Genomic DNA, 17,278 nt, shown 5'->3' with positions numbered 1-17,278 from the left:
AAATGCCCGGATTTTCTAGGCTGTAGTGGGAACGTCCCAACTGAGGATGGCCTGTACCTTTTCAGAGTTGAGGCTAATACCTGATAAACTAATGACGTATCCCAGGCAATGGATTTCCACTACTCCAAACTCACTCTTCTTGGCATTAATAAACAACTCATTGTCTTGCAAGAGTTGCAAAACTTGTGCCATATCTCGCTCATGCTGCTATGGAGTCCCTGAAAGTCATCTAGGAAAATGAAGACACATTTGCCAATGAATTCTTGAAAAACCCAACACATCATCTTGTTGAACGTCGTTGGTGCGTTGGTGATTACAAAGGGCATCACCACAAATTCATCGTGGCCGCGCTCAGTCCTGAAGGCGGTTTTTGGAATGTCTACCTCAAAGATTCAAACTTGCTGGTAGCCACTCTTAAGAGCGTGCGGTCTTATTCTTCTTTTGGACACAAACAAAATAGGAGCAGCAAATGGGAAGGAGGACGGTCAGATAAATCCAGGCCGGAGTAGCTAGGCTAACTGCTCCTCCAGCTCAATCTCCAATGCCTTAGAAAGGCAGTAGGGAAACTCGCTGGGAGGTTTGAACCAAGAACCAACTCTATGTGATGGGACGTCATCTCGCAACATGATGTTGTTGTATTGAGACAAAAGACCAGCCATCCTCTGCTCCATTGCGGGTGCTATCTGAACTACATGAGACTGAGAGCGAACATATAGCAACGCACACTCTGTTCCTTTTCTTATCGCTCGTTGGGCCTAAATGTGGGAAATGAGTGGAATTCCAGGAATGCTCCGATTCTTGTGAATCATGATGGGCTCAAGAAAACCTTCAAGGATAGTGAAAGTGTTCTACTACCTGCAATCAGGAATGGGTGCATACTATCTAAACCATTGTATCTCAAAGATCATGTCACACCCTAAAAGAGGGGAGACAATAAAATCCCGTTGGATGTTGGCCTTTGAACCTGAAACTCAAACTACTGAGCTTTATGAGAAATGTGTGTACATAGACCAGGGGTAAGCTCGTCCACATCTAGAAGGTAAGGAACCAAGGTACAGCTCATCTTGTTTGCTAACTGCGGAGAGATGGCATCCTCAGAACTGCCCATGTCAAAGAGAACAATGAAACGTTGTCCCCTTGCAGTCATAGTTGCAATGAAACGCATTTCATTGAAATTGAATAAAACGAAACGTTTCATTGCAATGAAACGCGTTTCTGTGATGGCCACTGGGAAAACCTACGAATTCCAGCATTTTTTATCCAGAGAGCACGATTTTTGAAAAACGTCTACAGGCGACTATGAAACAGATTGAAGGAGCTCCTACCTTGCACAAATCAGCCCCTACTAGCTCCTCCCACACTTCCCAGGTTCCGTGCAACATGCCCTCCATCTTTCAGGTTGGTTGTGCTAATTTGTGCTTTTTTTCTTCGGATTTACAAAAAAACACAGATTTTGAAATTTGGGGATTTTCATGCCAGGGTGCCAACCCAGCCCTACTTTTGTCAAGATGCCTCACACTAAGGATGCCATGTGGGCCCATGTCACTCCTATGTCTAAATATGGTGGTTCAGGCAATTTTTGCGGGGTTTGCTCAGGAGGGTTCATAATCCGTGTTAAGGCCCATTTCACAGGTTTAACCGGGGAAGGCATTCGTGCATGCAAACTTGTGCCTGCAAACATCAAAGCTGAGCTACAAGAATGGAAAAGACAGCAATAGGTAGGATGCGATTGTGGGCCTATGCCTGAGGCATAGCCACAAGGGACGGGGGACGGGGATGGGACGGGACGGGACGGGGGATGGCCATAAGTAGGGAACAGGACGGGGAGGGAACGGCACTCAAAAATACTTTTTTTTTATTTTTCTACTCTACACTTATTCTACTTTGGAAGTACATCAAAATGAGCACAAATTTACACTAAAATGGTAAGCTTTTGAGTCATATTAATAATTAAGTAGATACAAAATGAGTCATGACTCAAGAGTCAGGAGTCAAGACTAAGCCTTAAGGAGGCAGAATACATGGACGGACTCAAATGAGTCAATGACAAAAAAGTGCTAAAGACTAGAGGCTAGAGGCTAGAGCTAAGTAGTAATGCCCATGAATCATGATCCATGAATGATCATCCACGTGAAGTGCTCGCCTCATGGTCATGGGTAGCTTGTGCCAAAGAAGCATCAAGCTCATCCTCAGTCTCATCCTCACTGGCATGCTGCTCCTGCACCTCATCCTCTTGTTGCTCTTCTTGTTGACTCATCTCCCACTCGGTGAAGGAATCTCCTTCTTGGTCACGCTCTTGCAAAGCATTCGCAAGTTCGTGCTGACGAAGACAAGGTCATTGGCACGCTCTACCCCGAGTCGGTTCCTCTTCCTAGAGGCAATGTGGCTGTAGGTACTCCAAAGTTGCTCCAAGCAAGAGGAGCTAACGGCCTGGCTAAGTATGCGGATGGCAAGCTGCTATACAGCTCCGGTCCATCTGAACCAAAGTCCTCCCACCATAGAGCAGCACCAACTTTGGAGCGGTCAACCTGTGCATCATGACAGCCATAGGAGCCATGAAATGACCTGTACATCGAAAGCTGGTCCCTGGTCTTGCGCCTAACCGATGCATCAGGCACAAGACGATCCAAGATGATCCTCCATCCAGCGCTCACCTCCCGGTCGCTCTCTTGCTTGTTGCCTTGGAATTCTGGGTCCACCACATAAGCTGCTGCATGCAATGGAGAGTAGTAGGAATTCCACCTTCCTAGACACAAGGCATGGATCTCCTCCTATCTGTCTTCCTCAGGCACGAAGTCTTTCAACTTTTCTATCATGCGATCCATGGCCTCGTAGACCTTGCCTATGCATGGTTGCATAGCGTCTACAATCCTCAATAGGTTGACTATGGGCCTCATCATAGCATCTGTGGTCTTCACACGCTCCCACCAAAAGGCGTCATCCGCCCGTAGCCTACACTCTTGGCCAGTGTTTGAATGGGACTCTTGCATGGCGACAAACTTGTCGCTAAGGAAAAGCCCCCTCAAAGCACCACTACAATCCTTCAACCGGCCCAACATGAGAAAGTTGTAGACAAACCGGGTGTCGGAATATTTGAGGAGAGAGAGAGAGGACCTCTTGTTGAACTCATGCCGAAGTCTTTGGTGATTGAGGACAAAGGAGACCATGGTGTTGGCCTCCTCAATGAGCGGGCTGATCCATGGTAATGCCCCGATGTCCTTGAGGAGGTTGTTTAGGCAATGAGCCATACAAAAGGACACCGTGACATGTCTATACATACCTTGGAGAATAGCTCCCGCCGCCCTATTGGAAGGCTCCCCATCCGCAACAAAGCCCACTACATGCTCGGGGCCAACGATCTCCATGGTGGTAGCCCACTCCGCCGCAAGCACATCTGCGCTCTTCCCAGTGCCGGATGCATCATGAGATGAGATGAAGTACATCTCTCCGCAGGAATATGCAACCATGCCGTGAATACTCCTCTTGCGGGTGTCACTCCATCCATCCACAATGAGGGAGACTCCGTTCCTTTCCCATTGCCGCTTTGTGTTGTCGGTCGCTTGCTCTACAATGCGCTTCTCCTTCTCGAGCAATGTAGTGCGCAAGCTCTCGGATGAGGGGGGCGTATAGGTTGAGCCATACTCCCCAATCTTCTTAACCATGACCTTGAAGTATTCCGACCTATTCAAGAAAGTAATTTACTAATGAGAAGGGGACGGGGACTATGATGATGAAAACATGAATGATGAATTGGCAATGATCGATTGCACTTACCTAGCCGCTTGAAAGGCAATGTGGTCGTGGAAGAAGAAGCGGGCTACCGCCATATCCACCTCCTCCTTCAACTTGGGGTTCCAATTCTCCCCAAGTGTAGATTGTCATCGTGGGCCACGTAATGGTTGAGAGGCCGTGGATATGGAGGGTGCCGGCGTCGTGGATGGAGTAACATTCCGACTTGATGGTGAAGGTGATGGTGTGCATGATCCCGATCCACCACATGACTCCATTGTAGAGGCTTGAGTTCCTCTCCCCATCGTCGCGGGATCCACGGCCACTCGTGGTGTCCTTCTTGTCGCTTCGACCGCCTTGTAGACGGTAAGCTTGTCAAGAAGTTCCCGTCTCTTCTCGGGCGTGACATTCGTGCAAAACCTCACCTCATGCCCACTCTCATGCAAGAGGTGGACTCGCACTTTGTCGGCGCCACCCGTTCGCCGGTACGGGCAAAGCTTGCATACCCATGGCCGAGAACCGCCTCCATGAGCAGATGGGGTGTAGTTAACCTCCTCCCACCATGTCCATCCCGTTGTCCTTCTACGGGAAGCCCCAGCACGTGAGGAGGATGCCATGGTTGAAGATGGCTTGACTCTTGAGCCTTCAGGAATGAGAGAGAGAGAGAGAGAGAGAGAGAGAGAGAGAGGCCTAGAGCCTAGATGCTTGGAAGTTGGAAGACTCAAGACTCAAGAGGCTTGAGGCCCGAGGGAGAGGTGAGAGAGAGAGAGAGAGAGAGAAAGAGAGAGAGAGAGAGAGAGAGAGAAAGAAAAGAAAGAAAGAAAGATATATTAACGTCTGCAAAAAGGCCAAAATTGGCCTATGAGACAAACAAGTAGTACAATGATGTTCCTCCAGTCATCAAGAGGAAAATGTGGAGTCAGAATAAAATGTACAAGTATGACAACACGACCATAGGGGACTCAATGGTGGTGTACAAACGAGAGGGTGTGGATGGAGTACTAGGGCTACTAATGCATCTCTATATGCTGAAGGGGTGATACAAGTATGATATGTTATCTACTCCTAACTCCATCCAATCCCATAGTCTGGGTACAATATGTCATACATCCGATCTGAGGATGCCGTAAACGTATGGAACATGCGTCCTAGATTAGAGCGAAAATGTGCCAGCTACTCCTCGACCTCCAGCTGGTGTCGAGACCGGATGGCCGCGATCTCTTTGTGGTGTAGCCGTGGTGTTTGGTAGCCGGCTAGTCTGGGTCGTCGCCTAGCTCGAATCTCCTCCGCTCGCTGAGATGTCACTCCCAATGTGTGTGGCTGGGCTACTGGTGCCAATCTCTGGAAGAAGTCAGTCAACTGGGACTGTCTTCCTCCGCTATGATGTGCGGGTGTCTGAAGTAAGATCTCCATGTGTCTGTAGTGCTAGTAGTAGTCTGCCTAGCTGTCTCTGGTCCGATCTCTCCCAGATCTGTGACCTGTCTAAGTGATGTGGTCCCTCTAAAAACCTCAGGATAGCATGCCCTGATCTCCTGCAAAGCACCACACTGGCAAACAAAATCCTTCTCTGTCTCTACCCCCATCTGGCATAATCTGCAAATGCGCTCTGCTTGAGGGATGCGTGCTGCTCTCCCAGTCTCGATCTCTAGTTCGTGTGATGAGACCCTTAGTCGCCCAATGGCTACTCTTGCTCCATGTGATAAGTGGACCTCCAAGTATCGTGGTCGCTGGATGAAGCCGTCTGTGGAGGTGCTCAAGAAGTGGTCTCTGTAGTAGAGCATCTTTGTCGGGAGTGGCTGACTGGGAGATAGCCAAGTCTCCTGTATGTGGCCCTGCCAAATGTCATGTCTCATGACTCTGTTCCTCTCTGTCTAAGAGAGGCGTCTGTGTGGTGCAACTAGGTCATACTGTAAGGGTGGTAATCTGATATCCACTGTACCACCTGGGAGTACCATGACCAGGTATGTCCCTCCTCAGCAAGCTGTCTGGATGCCTCAAAAGCAGCCCGAGATACCCGATCTAGTGGGAGCTCCTGCATCCTGTGTATAAAAGATATAGTCTGGAACATGGCCTCTACTAACATAGGTGGTACAGCAAACTCCGCTCGAAACATATCATGTGGTACTGAAGGTTTGCTGCGGATCATCTGTGAGAGCATCAAAATCTGAGGGCGCTCTATCTATGTCCATGAGGATGTAGCCAAACCTGGTGCCCATACTGTTGCTGCATACATCAATGCTGGAGTAACTAGTGTATCAAATAGCCACCCCTTAGTACGGGGCTCCTGGAAGTGTGCCTGGTGACACTGGCGTTCCAAAATTGCTAGTGCTGCGTACCCTCGTGTCACTCTGTCTCTGGCTGCTTGTGCCATAGAATCTCCCTAATGAGCTGGTAAATGTGACCCCAAGGTATACATATGAGCCCACCACCTCTACCTTGTCCCCGGGCTAGTGTAAGGATAGTCTGGCATCTGACTGCTCTGCTGATGTATGAAAGACCATAACCTTGGTTTTCCCAAGGTTCACTGTGAGTCCTCGCTCCGCACAAAAAAGTATCCAGGGCCTGTAGATGCCTTTGTAGCCCTGTCCGAGTATCCGACACAAGAATGATATCATCAGCATATAATAGGATGTGTACAGTCGTACCTGAGATGTCAATCCCAGAGCCTCCTCCGTGTATGATGTAGTCTGCTACCTCGTCGATGTATAAGCCAAAGAGTGTCGGGGAGAGAGGGCAGCCCTACTTCACACCAATGGTGCTGGCAATCATATCTGATAGTCCCCCTGGGCATCTAACTCGTCCAAATACTTGCTCATATAATCTGTAAATCCCCCACATCATGTCGGGGGGTATGCCCAGTGTCTGTAAGCGGTGGAAGAGGCGCTCTCTCGGGACTGTGTCGAAGGCTTTGCGGAAGTCCACAAAACAGCAATAGAGTCTCTGTCTCCATGCCCGAGTTTGGTCAATCAGGCATCTCAGGGTGAAAATGTGATCAATAGTAGAGAAGGCTCGCCGAAAACCTACCTGACCAGGGGCACGAAGCCCCTCCCTCTCAGCGTGTGTGCTCAATTCTGCCTCCAGGATAGCCCCATAGAGTTTGGCCAAGGTATGACCAATCATGATAGTCCTGTAATTACCGGGGTCCAACATGTCCCCAGCTTTGTGGATCGGTACAATAGTGTGCATCGTCCACTCAGCTGGGAAACTTTCTACCAGAGCCCTGTTAAAGAGGTAGGCAATAAAAGAAGAGAGTGTGTCAGTTGCATAAATGAAATGCTCACCCTGTAAGCCGGTGTGATCCTCAGCTCTCCCATGTTGGAATCTATGTATAGCTCGAGATACCATATCGGTAGTAAAGAAAACCGATGAGGTCGGTGGAGTCTCGATGGGGCGAGGGATGAGTGGCTGGTGCGGAACATCATAAAGCCCTTCTGCATAACTCTGCCAGAGTTGAGGATCAGTAATCGGGGTGGGGGGGCGTAGCTCTCTGAGTCGTCGCCAAGCAGTGGCTGCATCTTTGCTCATGAGCATGTGGTAGATGTCCCAGTATTGAGCCTCCTCATATAAGCGTCGCTTACGGCGTGTAAGAGACCGCATCTATCTACTGGCCTGCTGCTGTGTTATTTCCCCTTTCGCAATCTGGGCTGGGAGATGTCGATGAAGCTCTCTGCACTCATTATCATACCATCTATTCTGGGGCATGTCCCCGGATCTAGGTGGCTTCCCTGTCTGGAGATGGTGTGGAAAGCTGGGCTAGCTGCTATGTGCAGTATGTGTGAAAGCTGGGCCGTCAGTACATTGATGGGTGCTGTAGGGTCCATACCAAAGAGGCCATCATGTACTTTTGAATCATAAACGTCTGCAAGCTCCTGGGTAAAGTGGAAGATGGTACGAGATGCCTAAGTGGTCGGGGGTGGCAGATCAAGAGAGCTCCTAAGAGAAAAGGCCAAATAAGTATGGTCCGCACCAATGGGGCATGTAGGGATAGTGAAAGAGTCTATCACGTCTGTGCTCTCCCACGAGCCCAATATGTAGTCCACAGTGCTGTTGCCTCCTGATGATAGGAAACATGTGAGTCTTCCTGATTCTGGCCATTGTGACATCCCGTTCTAGAGAGAGAGAGAGAGTCTAGATAGTAGGGCGGCGGCCCGCGGGCCTTGTGTGAGAGGCTTGGAACTTGGAAGTTGGAAGCTAGAAGAAGCTTGAAAGCTTGAAAGTTGTGTGTGCTTGTAGCCTTGTAGAGGCTTGTTCTTATATAGATAGGCAAGAGAGAGAGGCAAGCCTCAAGGGCAAGAGAGAGAGAGAGAGAGGGCCAAGCCTCAAAGGCTCAAGGGCCAAGGCCCAAGCAAGCGGCGACTGCAACGGCTGGAAGCGGCGACTGCAACGGCTATAAACGGCGGGCGCAACGGCAGAAAAACGCGCAAACGGCTCCCTCCCTGCCGTCCCCTCACAGAACCATCCCCCACCGACGTCCCCGTTCCTGAGGCATCCCCGTCCCCGTCCCCTGTGAGTGACGCTTCTTAGGGGACGTCCGTCCGTCCCCTACCGTTCCTGTCGCCGGTCCATCCCGTTTCGGCGTCCCTCCGTTCCAAGCACTCGTCCCTTCCGTCCCCTGTGACTATGGCCTGAGGATATTGGGGCTAGTGAGGATACAGGTGATACATCAAAGAGAACACGCTAAGGTTCAGAGGAAGATGCACGGGGCCAAGCAGGATTCCGGGGTGCTGGTAGTTCCACTCCCAAAGCAACTTGAACCCCTTTTCCCGCAGCACCCAGAGCCTCTCTAAAGAGAGCAAGCATTCAAGCAAGCATGCAAAAGCAGGCAATTAAAGATGCAACTAGGGAACTCACTAGGCTTTTCATCCAATGCGCTTTGTCTTTTCACATTGTGCGCACACCACGGTGGAAAAAGGCCATGAGGGCAATCAGCCGCATTGGCAACTTGTTCAATAATGTGATGACTGGTCTTCCTGAGACTTAGACGCCAGTACTCAGCGACCTTGACTTTCAGGTCATCCCCCTCTTTAATAGTGAATTTCTGGATTTGATGCTCGGGATCAATGCGGCACATGCGGTCAAGTGCTGCATCTGTCTCTGCAAAGTGTGCCCATCCGTCAGAGACATAGGGAAATTGCTGGAGTTGTGAATGAAACTCCGGCAGAAGGCCTTGCATGAGCTCCACTATGGCAGTGGCATTCCTCGCAATAGCGGATGACTTCAGGAGGTGCTAGTGAGGGGTGGGATTTCCGTTCAAGTCCCTTCACCAAGTTCCAAGAACCTTGGGAAGTAAAACCTGTTCCATAAGGTTAGCCCAGGTGGTGTAATTGGACCCATTGAAATGAGTTTTTTTTGTAAAAGCATTTCTGGACATAGAAACATGGAGGGAAGGAGATGTGGGGTTCAAGATGGTTGGTACCCATAACCGGAGTGTAGAGAGTGAGGTGGTACTCCAAAATAACCACTAATACCCGGCACAGGTGTAGGACCTAGCAAGGGTAATCCAAAGATGGTAGACGCTTAGTATATCTTTCATTCTCCTCACAAGATATCTGCATGGCTCTCCCAAACTCTATCATCATGTGGTGCGATGACAGGCGCAACTGGCCCACTACAATCCACATGGCATGTGACATGTATATCTTTCATTCTCCTCACAAGATATCTGCATGGCTCTCCCTTTCTCTATCCTCATGTGGTGCGATGACAAGCGCAACTGGCCCACTACAATCCACATGGCATGTGACATGTATATGTCAAGATATCTGGCCCTCAGTATGAAATCATCCTCTGTGAGCCTCATGAAAGTATCCATGTAGTACTATCGTTTGTGTGAGAGTGGCTCATGTGTTGTGATCCAGCTATCCTGTATGTATAGCCCCAATAAATCATATCTGATCGCCCAGTTCCTATCATCCTGAGAAAGCCTGATGAATGGGGATTCTGGGTCACACTGGAGTGGCGGGAGGCGATCCATCTTCAGTCCCTGCCTCATGACCCAAGTGCATACTCAGCTATACCATGCCTTGTGCCCATCTGCTGCTAGTTGCTGGGAGGATTGTAGGGCGAGCCTCGGGAGTCTCCAGGTGCCATGGCACTGATCCTGTGAATGTATGTAACTGTCTAGAAGAGTGCCTCTACTACCGTGGGTGCTGCAGCAAAACTCTGCCAGGATAATATAAAGTGGAACCGATGGTGTGCGGCCTATCATATGGGAGAGCATCATGACTAAGGCCTCTCTACCTTCGGCCATTTGACCGTTGTAAGATCAAGTGCCCAAAAGGGTGATCCATACATCAATGCCAGAGTGACCAAGGTGTCAAAGTCACATCTTGGTCCTCAGCTCCTGGAGATGGACCTGGAAGCACTATCTCTCCATGAGAGCAAGAGAAGCATACCCTCACATCAGTCTAGCCTCTGCAGCATGGATCATCGAGACGACCAGTCCGGTAAAAGTGACTCCAAAGTACACATACGAGTGTGCAATCTCCATTGGGCTGCCCATGTAGGTGAAACTCAGTTGAGATGGGAAAAGAGGGGATGTGTTGAAGACCATAACCTTGATTTTTCCAAGGTTTACTGTGAGATCCCGCTCTGCACAAAGGTCTTGTAATGTGTCAAGATGCCTCTGGAGAGCCTCTGGAGCTATGACCTGCCCGTGTATGGTGTGTTTAAGCTCTTCTTCTTGCCCTTGGCTGAGAGGTTCAGCACCCACAATGGCTATGGAACAGATGGAGTCTCATGGAGAGGTGCAGGGGCATGAGAAACTCGTGTCTCTGGTGTGCACGGGTCTCTAGGGTCCAAGGGGACAACAGGGCGAAAGGGACAAGGATGGCCGTGATCCGTGAGTGAGTGAGTTGAGAAGTGCTAAATGTCACGTGCTTTCATTACTTAAGTCATCCTCCCAATTCTCCAATGTTCCACCTAGGGGGGTGAGATCATCACCGATGTAATTCTTGGTGGTGCATCGTGCCGCCCTTTTGATACAACCTTATTTGTATCACAGGATAGTTCATGCACAGCTTGTGCGAGCCAACCCTACAGATGAGAAGGCTTATCGAATGAGGCATGCTGTTTGCGAGCACCTCCACATCCTCCACCTGAAAACTTCTCCCTCACCACTCTCACCTAAAAGAAATTAAAACTATGTTTCAAGCTCCATAAAACCATGTGAGGTCAATCCATGAACTTGTGCATAATGCCAGTCACAGCAGCAGAATCCATGATCAAAGCGTTATCAAATTACCTGCAGCTTTGGCATGCACTAAGCAAGCATGCTGGCAGTAGGTGGGTGCGGATAGTGACTTGAATACTTGGTTCACAATCCATCTGTTACCAAATGCTAAATCCAAATGACGATGGTCAATGGGTGAATAGAAGGCTTACCACTCTCGCAATTTGTCTGATTTAGGTGTCTTCTGTATTTCAGGATGACAATAAAGAATGTAATCTTCTCCTTTCAATGGAGGACAAGCCCAGATATAGCAGCTAGTAAAACCCCTCCTCTTACAGTAGTCCAGGTATCCTATCTGATCAGTACATTGACATAAAGCAAAAATTAAATTAACATTTTAGGGTATCTGAACCAGAATAAGAAGTGACAACATGCTGATATGTGGTTCGGTACAGAAAACAACACTTTCAGTTCCTCTTACTTCCATACCAAAATCTCATGATATACAAAGGTGCGAAGAGCTTCTCCCCTAACTGTCTTCACATCAGGTCTGAAATATTTCACGGAATCCAAATACGAGAGGTAGACACGGCGTTGATTCGGTTGAGGAGACTCGACTCCAAACTCTTGTACATACATCCCAAAAAGGCACACTTCTACACCTTCGATCTTCTGGAACAGCAACAGCACCTGGTACCAAATGTAATAGTCTTGGTCAGACACAACTGAGGGTTTCCCTCGAGAATCAGGCTGCCTTGAGAATGATCCTAGGTCAGTCCGTTCAACTCTACTCACCTTTGACTTGTATGGAAACTCTGTAGGGTAATCCTCCTCCTGAAACATCTCCAGAAACCGTTGCTTCACATCCAGCTTCTTATCCACTGTTGAGACAATTCTTATTACCAGTGAATCAGCTCCCGGCACCTGCCACCCATTGATCAATTGAACACCAGTTGGCACCAAACCAGGTGAACAGACTAAGGGGATTTACAGACAACCCCTGCCCATGAAAAAGAGAAATCTCACCCGCCCATCCCTCATGGGCAGATCTCCTCCGCCCATCTGATGTGGGGGGGGGGTGTTTGTAAAGACCCCAAGTAATTTTTATTTAGCTCCTCCGCCCATCTGATGTGGGGGGGATGTGTTTGTAAAGACCCCAAGTAATTTTTATTTAGAGACTTACTTCATCATAGCCCTTTCCTTGAGCTCGAGCACGCTCATGCCTCTCATGCTTGAGTTCCCTGGCCAGTCGCTGCTCAATATGGTCACTCAACAGAGTTCTTGGTAGATCCTTGGCCCCAAGAACAGCACTTTGCGGAAGAGGCTTTCTTTCACCCTTCTCGACCTCTCCTATAAAGCAATTTGGGCATGTATATTCAGCTTGGCCACCCTCATTTCTGCGCATATTGAACAGCGCGCACAATTGATGTTGCCACTTCTCACACTTGTCACATTGTACCCACTGCAATACATCACGCAAAACATCAGAGTCTTGTAAGGCTATAGAAGTGCAGTAATTTGGACACCAATATTCACAACATAAAACATACCGGCTCTTCAGTTTCTTCATCATTCCTCCTTTTTTCTAGCTTTGATTTGAGATAATGAGCCCCATCTATCTCCACAGTCTCACTGCGCGCATCATTACAACACGGTATGCAAAAGTAATGCCGGGTTTCACCAACTTGCATTGTCCAGTAAAGGGCATTTCGCTTGATACGTGCCCCACATGGTGTACAATATATTGGTGGTGGCTCAAAAGAGAGCGTTTCCACTGCACAAAGTTGGCAGGAATTCTCACTCATCCAATGCTCCATTGCTTGATTTTTTTCGGCTTTTGCCTTGCTCTGGAAAAACATTAAAAACACACTTTTATTCAAAACAAACAAATACCCGACTAAAGCAACTTCACAAATAAACAAGCCTTGAGGGGCCTGCTTTGTTGACTTTTGGGAGGAAGGGAAAAGGGGAAGAATGGGGGATGAGAGAGAGAGAGAGAGAGAGAGAGTTCTATTTACGTCTTACAAAAGGCCCGATGGGCCTATGAGACAAAAGATGATTACCAGTATCTATAGAATATCATCATCATGGAAAACTGAAACAAAACTGAAACTGAAACTAGAAACGTGGTAATTGAAGCTAAGTGCTAGGTAATTGCACAGAACAAACAGGGGAGCATTGCTATAGAGTATACAAGAATCATCATAATGCATTCTATCCCGAATCTATGGAGGGGAGGTGTCCATGGGGGAGATCCATTGAGAGAGAGAGAGAGAGAGAGAGAGAGTTATATTAAACACCTTCAAAAGACCCAATGGGTCTATGAGACCAAAAGTGATACAATAGTGTCCATGTAATCTCATCATGGTACAAAAGAAAACAAAAACTAATGCTATGAGCTCGTCCGAGCCATATGATATAAAATGGGATCATCACCGTCATAAAGCCTATGGAGCTAATGCCCCGGGGCATCAAGGAAATCAACATGGGGATAGCCTATAGAAGGCTCTGTGTCTCTCCAACATCTCCTCAAACTGGGGCTGATGTCTGTGTTGCTGGCGAGGTCCAACGAGTCTGGAACATCAGGCTCTGAATGGTGGTTAAGCACTCGAGAATGTGTGGTTTGATGAGGCTGTGGGCATGTCATCCATAGCTGGTGTGGCATCCTCTCGTGGTTGGAAGAACTGAGAGAGAGAGAGACAGAGAGAGTTACGTTAAGACCCAAAGGGTCTATGAGACCAAAATGATATATACACAGTGTCCATGAAATCTCATCATGGATGAAATAAGAAAAAGCAACAGTAACTAAAACCAAAAACTGAAAGCTAAGATCTCAGACTCTCAGATTATACAAGATGAAAAATCTAGATCCTACTATGCCACGTATAGGGTACAATTACGTGATGGGATATGGGAGAGTTGAATAAAAACAGTCAATCAACCCTGTATGCCAGGAAAGGGCCCATCAAGGATGTCCATCATGGGTGATACAAGAAGGCTAGAGATGTCGATAGTCTGCATTGAGGATGAGGCTGCTTAATGGTGGGCCAAGATCTCTTGAATCAGGGGCTAGTGAGCTGGGGGTCCAACAGGACGAGGGTGTCTAGCTCTTTGGAGTGTGTGTGCCAGATCTGATGTGACCCCCATCAGCCTGCTGTGAGGGGGCACTGTGGTATAGGCTCCCGTATCCACTGTGATGGGCTCTATCCACCCCTCTAGGGAGGGAAAAACTAGTGATGGTAAGCTGAGAGGACGGTTGTTGGGGGCGAGGATCTCTCAATAGTCCCTCTCTGTGTCAGTTCAGCTCCAGTAGGAAGAGCCCAAGGCACCTCTGATCTGGGTACTCCCCATGATCCAGGATAAGCATCCAAAGCCCTCTCTGAATAGACAGTGAAATCTCCCATTGATCTCATAGTGGACTGGGCACTAGCAAACATAGTGCTCCTCCGACTCAACCCCCATCTGTTGATAGAGTCTACATGTCTTGTCCTCTCTGGTATCCACTCAGCTCTGCCAGTCTCTATCCTCAGTCTATGGGATGATACCCTAAGCTCGCCAATGGCTATCCTCATAGCATGGGACACGAAGGCATCATGTGTTACATGTGTATAGCTCTAGTAGATCGTATCAGATCACCCGGTTCCCATGTGATGACCAGGAGGGGAAAAACTCACAGGGCTAGGAGGGGTGCCAGGGTGTCGCCTAGTTAAGAGAGGTGCTCAGCCATAAGCCCCTCGTGATCCTGTGATCAACCATTCTGAAGCATGGGTATAGCCTTCACCACCATGTCTCCTATGAAGAAGATGGATGTGGTGGGACGTGCATGAGGTGGATGTGAGAGGGGCAGTTGGCGGGGTATGTGGTATAATGCATGTGCAAATGAGTGCCACATGTGTGGGTCTGTGATGGGGGTTGGTAAGCGTAGTTCCCAGATCCTACACCAAGCCTCGTCAAAATTCCCACTCAACAAGAGTTGGTATAAGTCCTTGAGCTGTTTACGACAATGTGCTCATTTCTTGCGGCAAGTAAGGTACCAGTTAATCCGTTCAGCTTCACACTTCTGGATTTGGCCACAAAAGGTGATTTGGCATTCATTGTCATACCAACAATTCTGAGGCATGGTACCTATGTGGGCTTTGGCGGTGGACCGCCCATCTCACACTACACCCAAATCCATTTCACCCATGATTGTGATCTTATCTATGCAGATTAGCTCTACCATTGTCTCTTGGATGTAGACCATCAACACCCTTACCACCCTCACCTCATAGCTCACAACAATCATCCACACATCCGCCATCAACAATTTTCCACACCCCCGCCATTGCCTGTAACTTGGTTGAACACAAGGCTAATCAATACACTTAAATACACTAAGATTTGAAGGACACTTGCTCAAATACAAGAAGTAAATTGCTGAATTGACAAGAGACACACAATGAGCCGGAACGGCCGACCCCTCCCTTGAGTAAATTGTATTACTATTGGAGCAATTCAATACATAGCTTCACGGGCATCCATTGCCAAATCCTCCATGCCAATGCATATGAAATTCAGCATTTAGAAAACAATGGTATGTCGATGTAGATCACCAAGGAGCTGCCTTGATGCCCGGCCCGACTTCAGTGCCCATATTCTCTACCATTGGCTCTCTGTTCTACCAAGCAAGGTAGCAACATCTTCAAGAGCACATAGGACAAGAGAAATACTACACAGGGCGGCTAAACAAGGAGTCCTGCCCTTCTACTGAGTAAGTAATGACAACACATTGTCCAATTAGCTTACCAGTCTTCATAGAAGTTGTTGCAAGCGGAAGCCTTCACGTTGGAAGCTTTAGAAGTGTTGATATCTTCGTTTTGCCGCAATCCTTCGCGACAAAAGTCTTCAAGAGGATGAAGGGAACCCTGGGAAAGCTTCCCCTAAGGTTCAACTTGAGAAAGGAAGGCTGAAATTAGGGTTTTCAGCAAAAAGACCAGAAATTACAGCAAAAATGAGAGCTGTTTTGCTGAATTTCAGTCATTGGGAGTGAGTAGGAGAGTGATTAGCACTTGGAAACACTCTTGGAAGCTTGGAAAACACCCTAGCAAGTTGGGTATGGCTATGGAGAGCTTGAAAATGGAGAGAAAATGATGGAAAAACAGAGTTTTCAGCCTCCAAAAATCTTCATGAAGAGAAAACACGAATTTCTCTTAATAAGTAAGTGAATTGGGGTCCAATCAGGTGAAGGGACATGGGGAGATACCCATTTATGAGTAAAAGGGAAGGGTCAGGTCCTGGACATTGAGTCTTGTCTGCCTCGGGACTTCAGTGAGTGTGAATTTGGAAGCGGTCATAATTTATAAGTGACTTTTGAGCGCCCAAACTTTAATGAAATGGGAACGCACTCACTTATAAATATTGGCTAAGTCCTAAGGGCTATTTGAGCCTAGATTGGGTAATACTTACCACCTGTTCACATGCCACACAACCATGTCAGCAGACAGTTTCACACACACGGTTCACGGGCGGGCGTCCCCTTACCCGGAACTACACATAGGTCATGCAAGCATGAAAACAGCATGCAATTTCATTTGCAGGCAAGCACATAAAGATGCTATGCAATGCAGCATTGGCATGAGCAATTTCCGTTCATGAAACCATATAAGACCAGGCGTTTCCAGGCAAGTATACGCAATACCAGACCCAGTGGAAAGCCAATCCTCCAGGCGTTTCCAGGCATGTACACAAAGGCACAAGTCCCAGCGGAAAGCCAAGTCCTCCAGGCGTTTCCGGACATGATAACATCAAGTCCCAGCGGAATATCATATCCAACTATACAGCATGACACGTGTCAATCACCTGCATATTCCATAAGCCATGGACACCAATCCAATATGTACATAGTGTGAAAGCAAGAGTGAACACCAAATGGTGACATTCCCCCCCCGCTTCTAAACAGTTGTCCGCAACTGAAATGCATCCAAATATGTCTGAAGCACATGCGGGCAATCTTTGAAGAACTCTTCATCTACCCATTTAGCATCAATGGGAAGATAGTTCTTAAACTTCACAAGGTAACGCCTCACAACTTTGCCTGCAGCAGCAGGCTTGCGTTCCTTGTGATACACAATCTGCTCTGGCTGCAAGATCTCCTCAAGCTCATCCACTTCTGGTGGATCCTCAATGAGCATTTCACTGGGCTCCGGCCCTACATACTTGCGAAGAAGACTCACATGAAAAGCATTGTGTATGTGCCAATGACTAGGTAATGCCAATCTGAAAGCCACTTCATTGATTTTATCGATCACTCGAAAAGGTCCATAGTACCTGGTTGCAAGCTTAGGATATGCACCCTCTTTGCCAGGCCTCTTGCTTTCTCAAATTTCAGCAATACCCAAT

The 17,278-nt window shown here is 48.0% G+C and overlaps 1 protein-coding gene across 1 annotated transcript in view; it reads right to left on the bottom strand.

The window, feature by feature from the left end:
* Positions 1-17,278, bottom strand: part of LOC147603843 (histone acetyltransferase HAC1-like) — a 149,744-nt gene that overhangs the window by 67,155 nt on the left and 65,311 nt on the right. Inside the window, exons 6-10 of the mRNA XM_086796331.1 lie at positions 12,451-12,747; positions 12,084-12,362; positions 11,696-11,824; positions 11,390-11,590; positions 11,113-11,255 (exon numbers count right to left, since the gene is read on the bottom strand). Of these exons, the coding sequence (XP_086652457.1) occupies positions 11,113-11,255; positions 11,390-11,590; positions 11,696-11,824; positions 12,084-12,362; positions 12,451-12,747 (1,049 nt within the window). The remainder of the gene's footprint in view (positions 1-11,112; positions 11,256-11,389; positions 11,591-11,695; positions 11,825-12,083; positions 12,363-12,450; positions 12,748-17,278) is intronic.

This window comes from Cibotium barometz, chromosome 63, assembly GCF_041138505.1.
Source record: "Cibotium barometz isolate CiBa-2024 chromosome 63, ASM4113850v1, whole genome shotgun sequence".
Lineage (NCBI taxonomy): Eukaryota > Viridiplantae > Streptophyta > Polypodiopsida > Cyatheales > Cibotiaceae > Cibotium > Cibotium barometz.
This window is presented reverse-complemented; position numbering and strand designations above follow the sequence as displayed.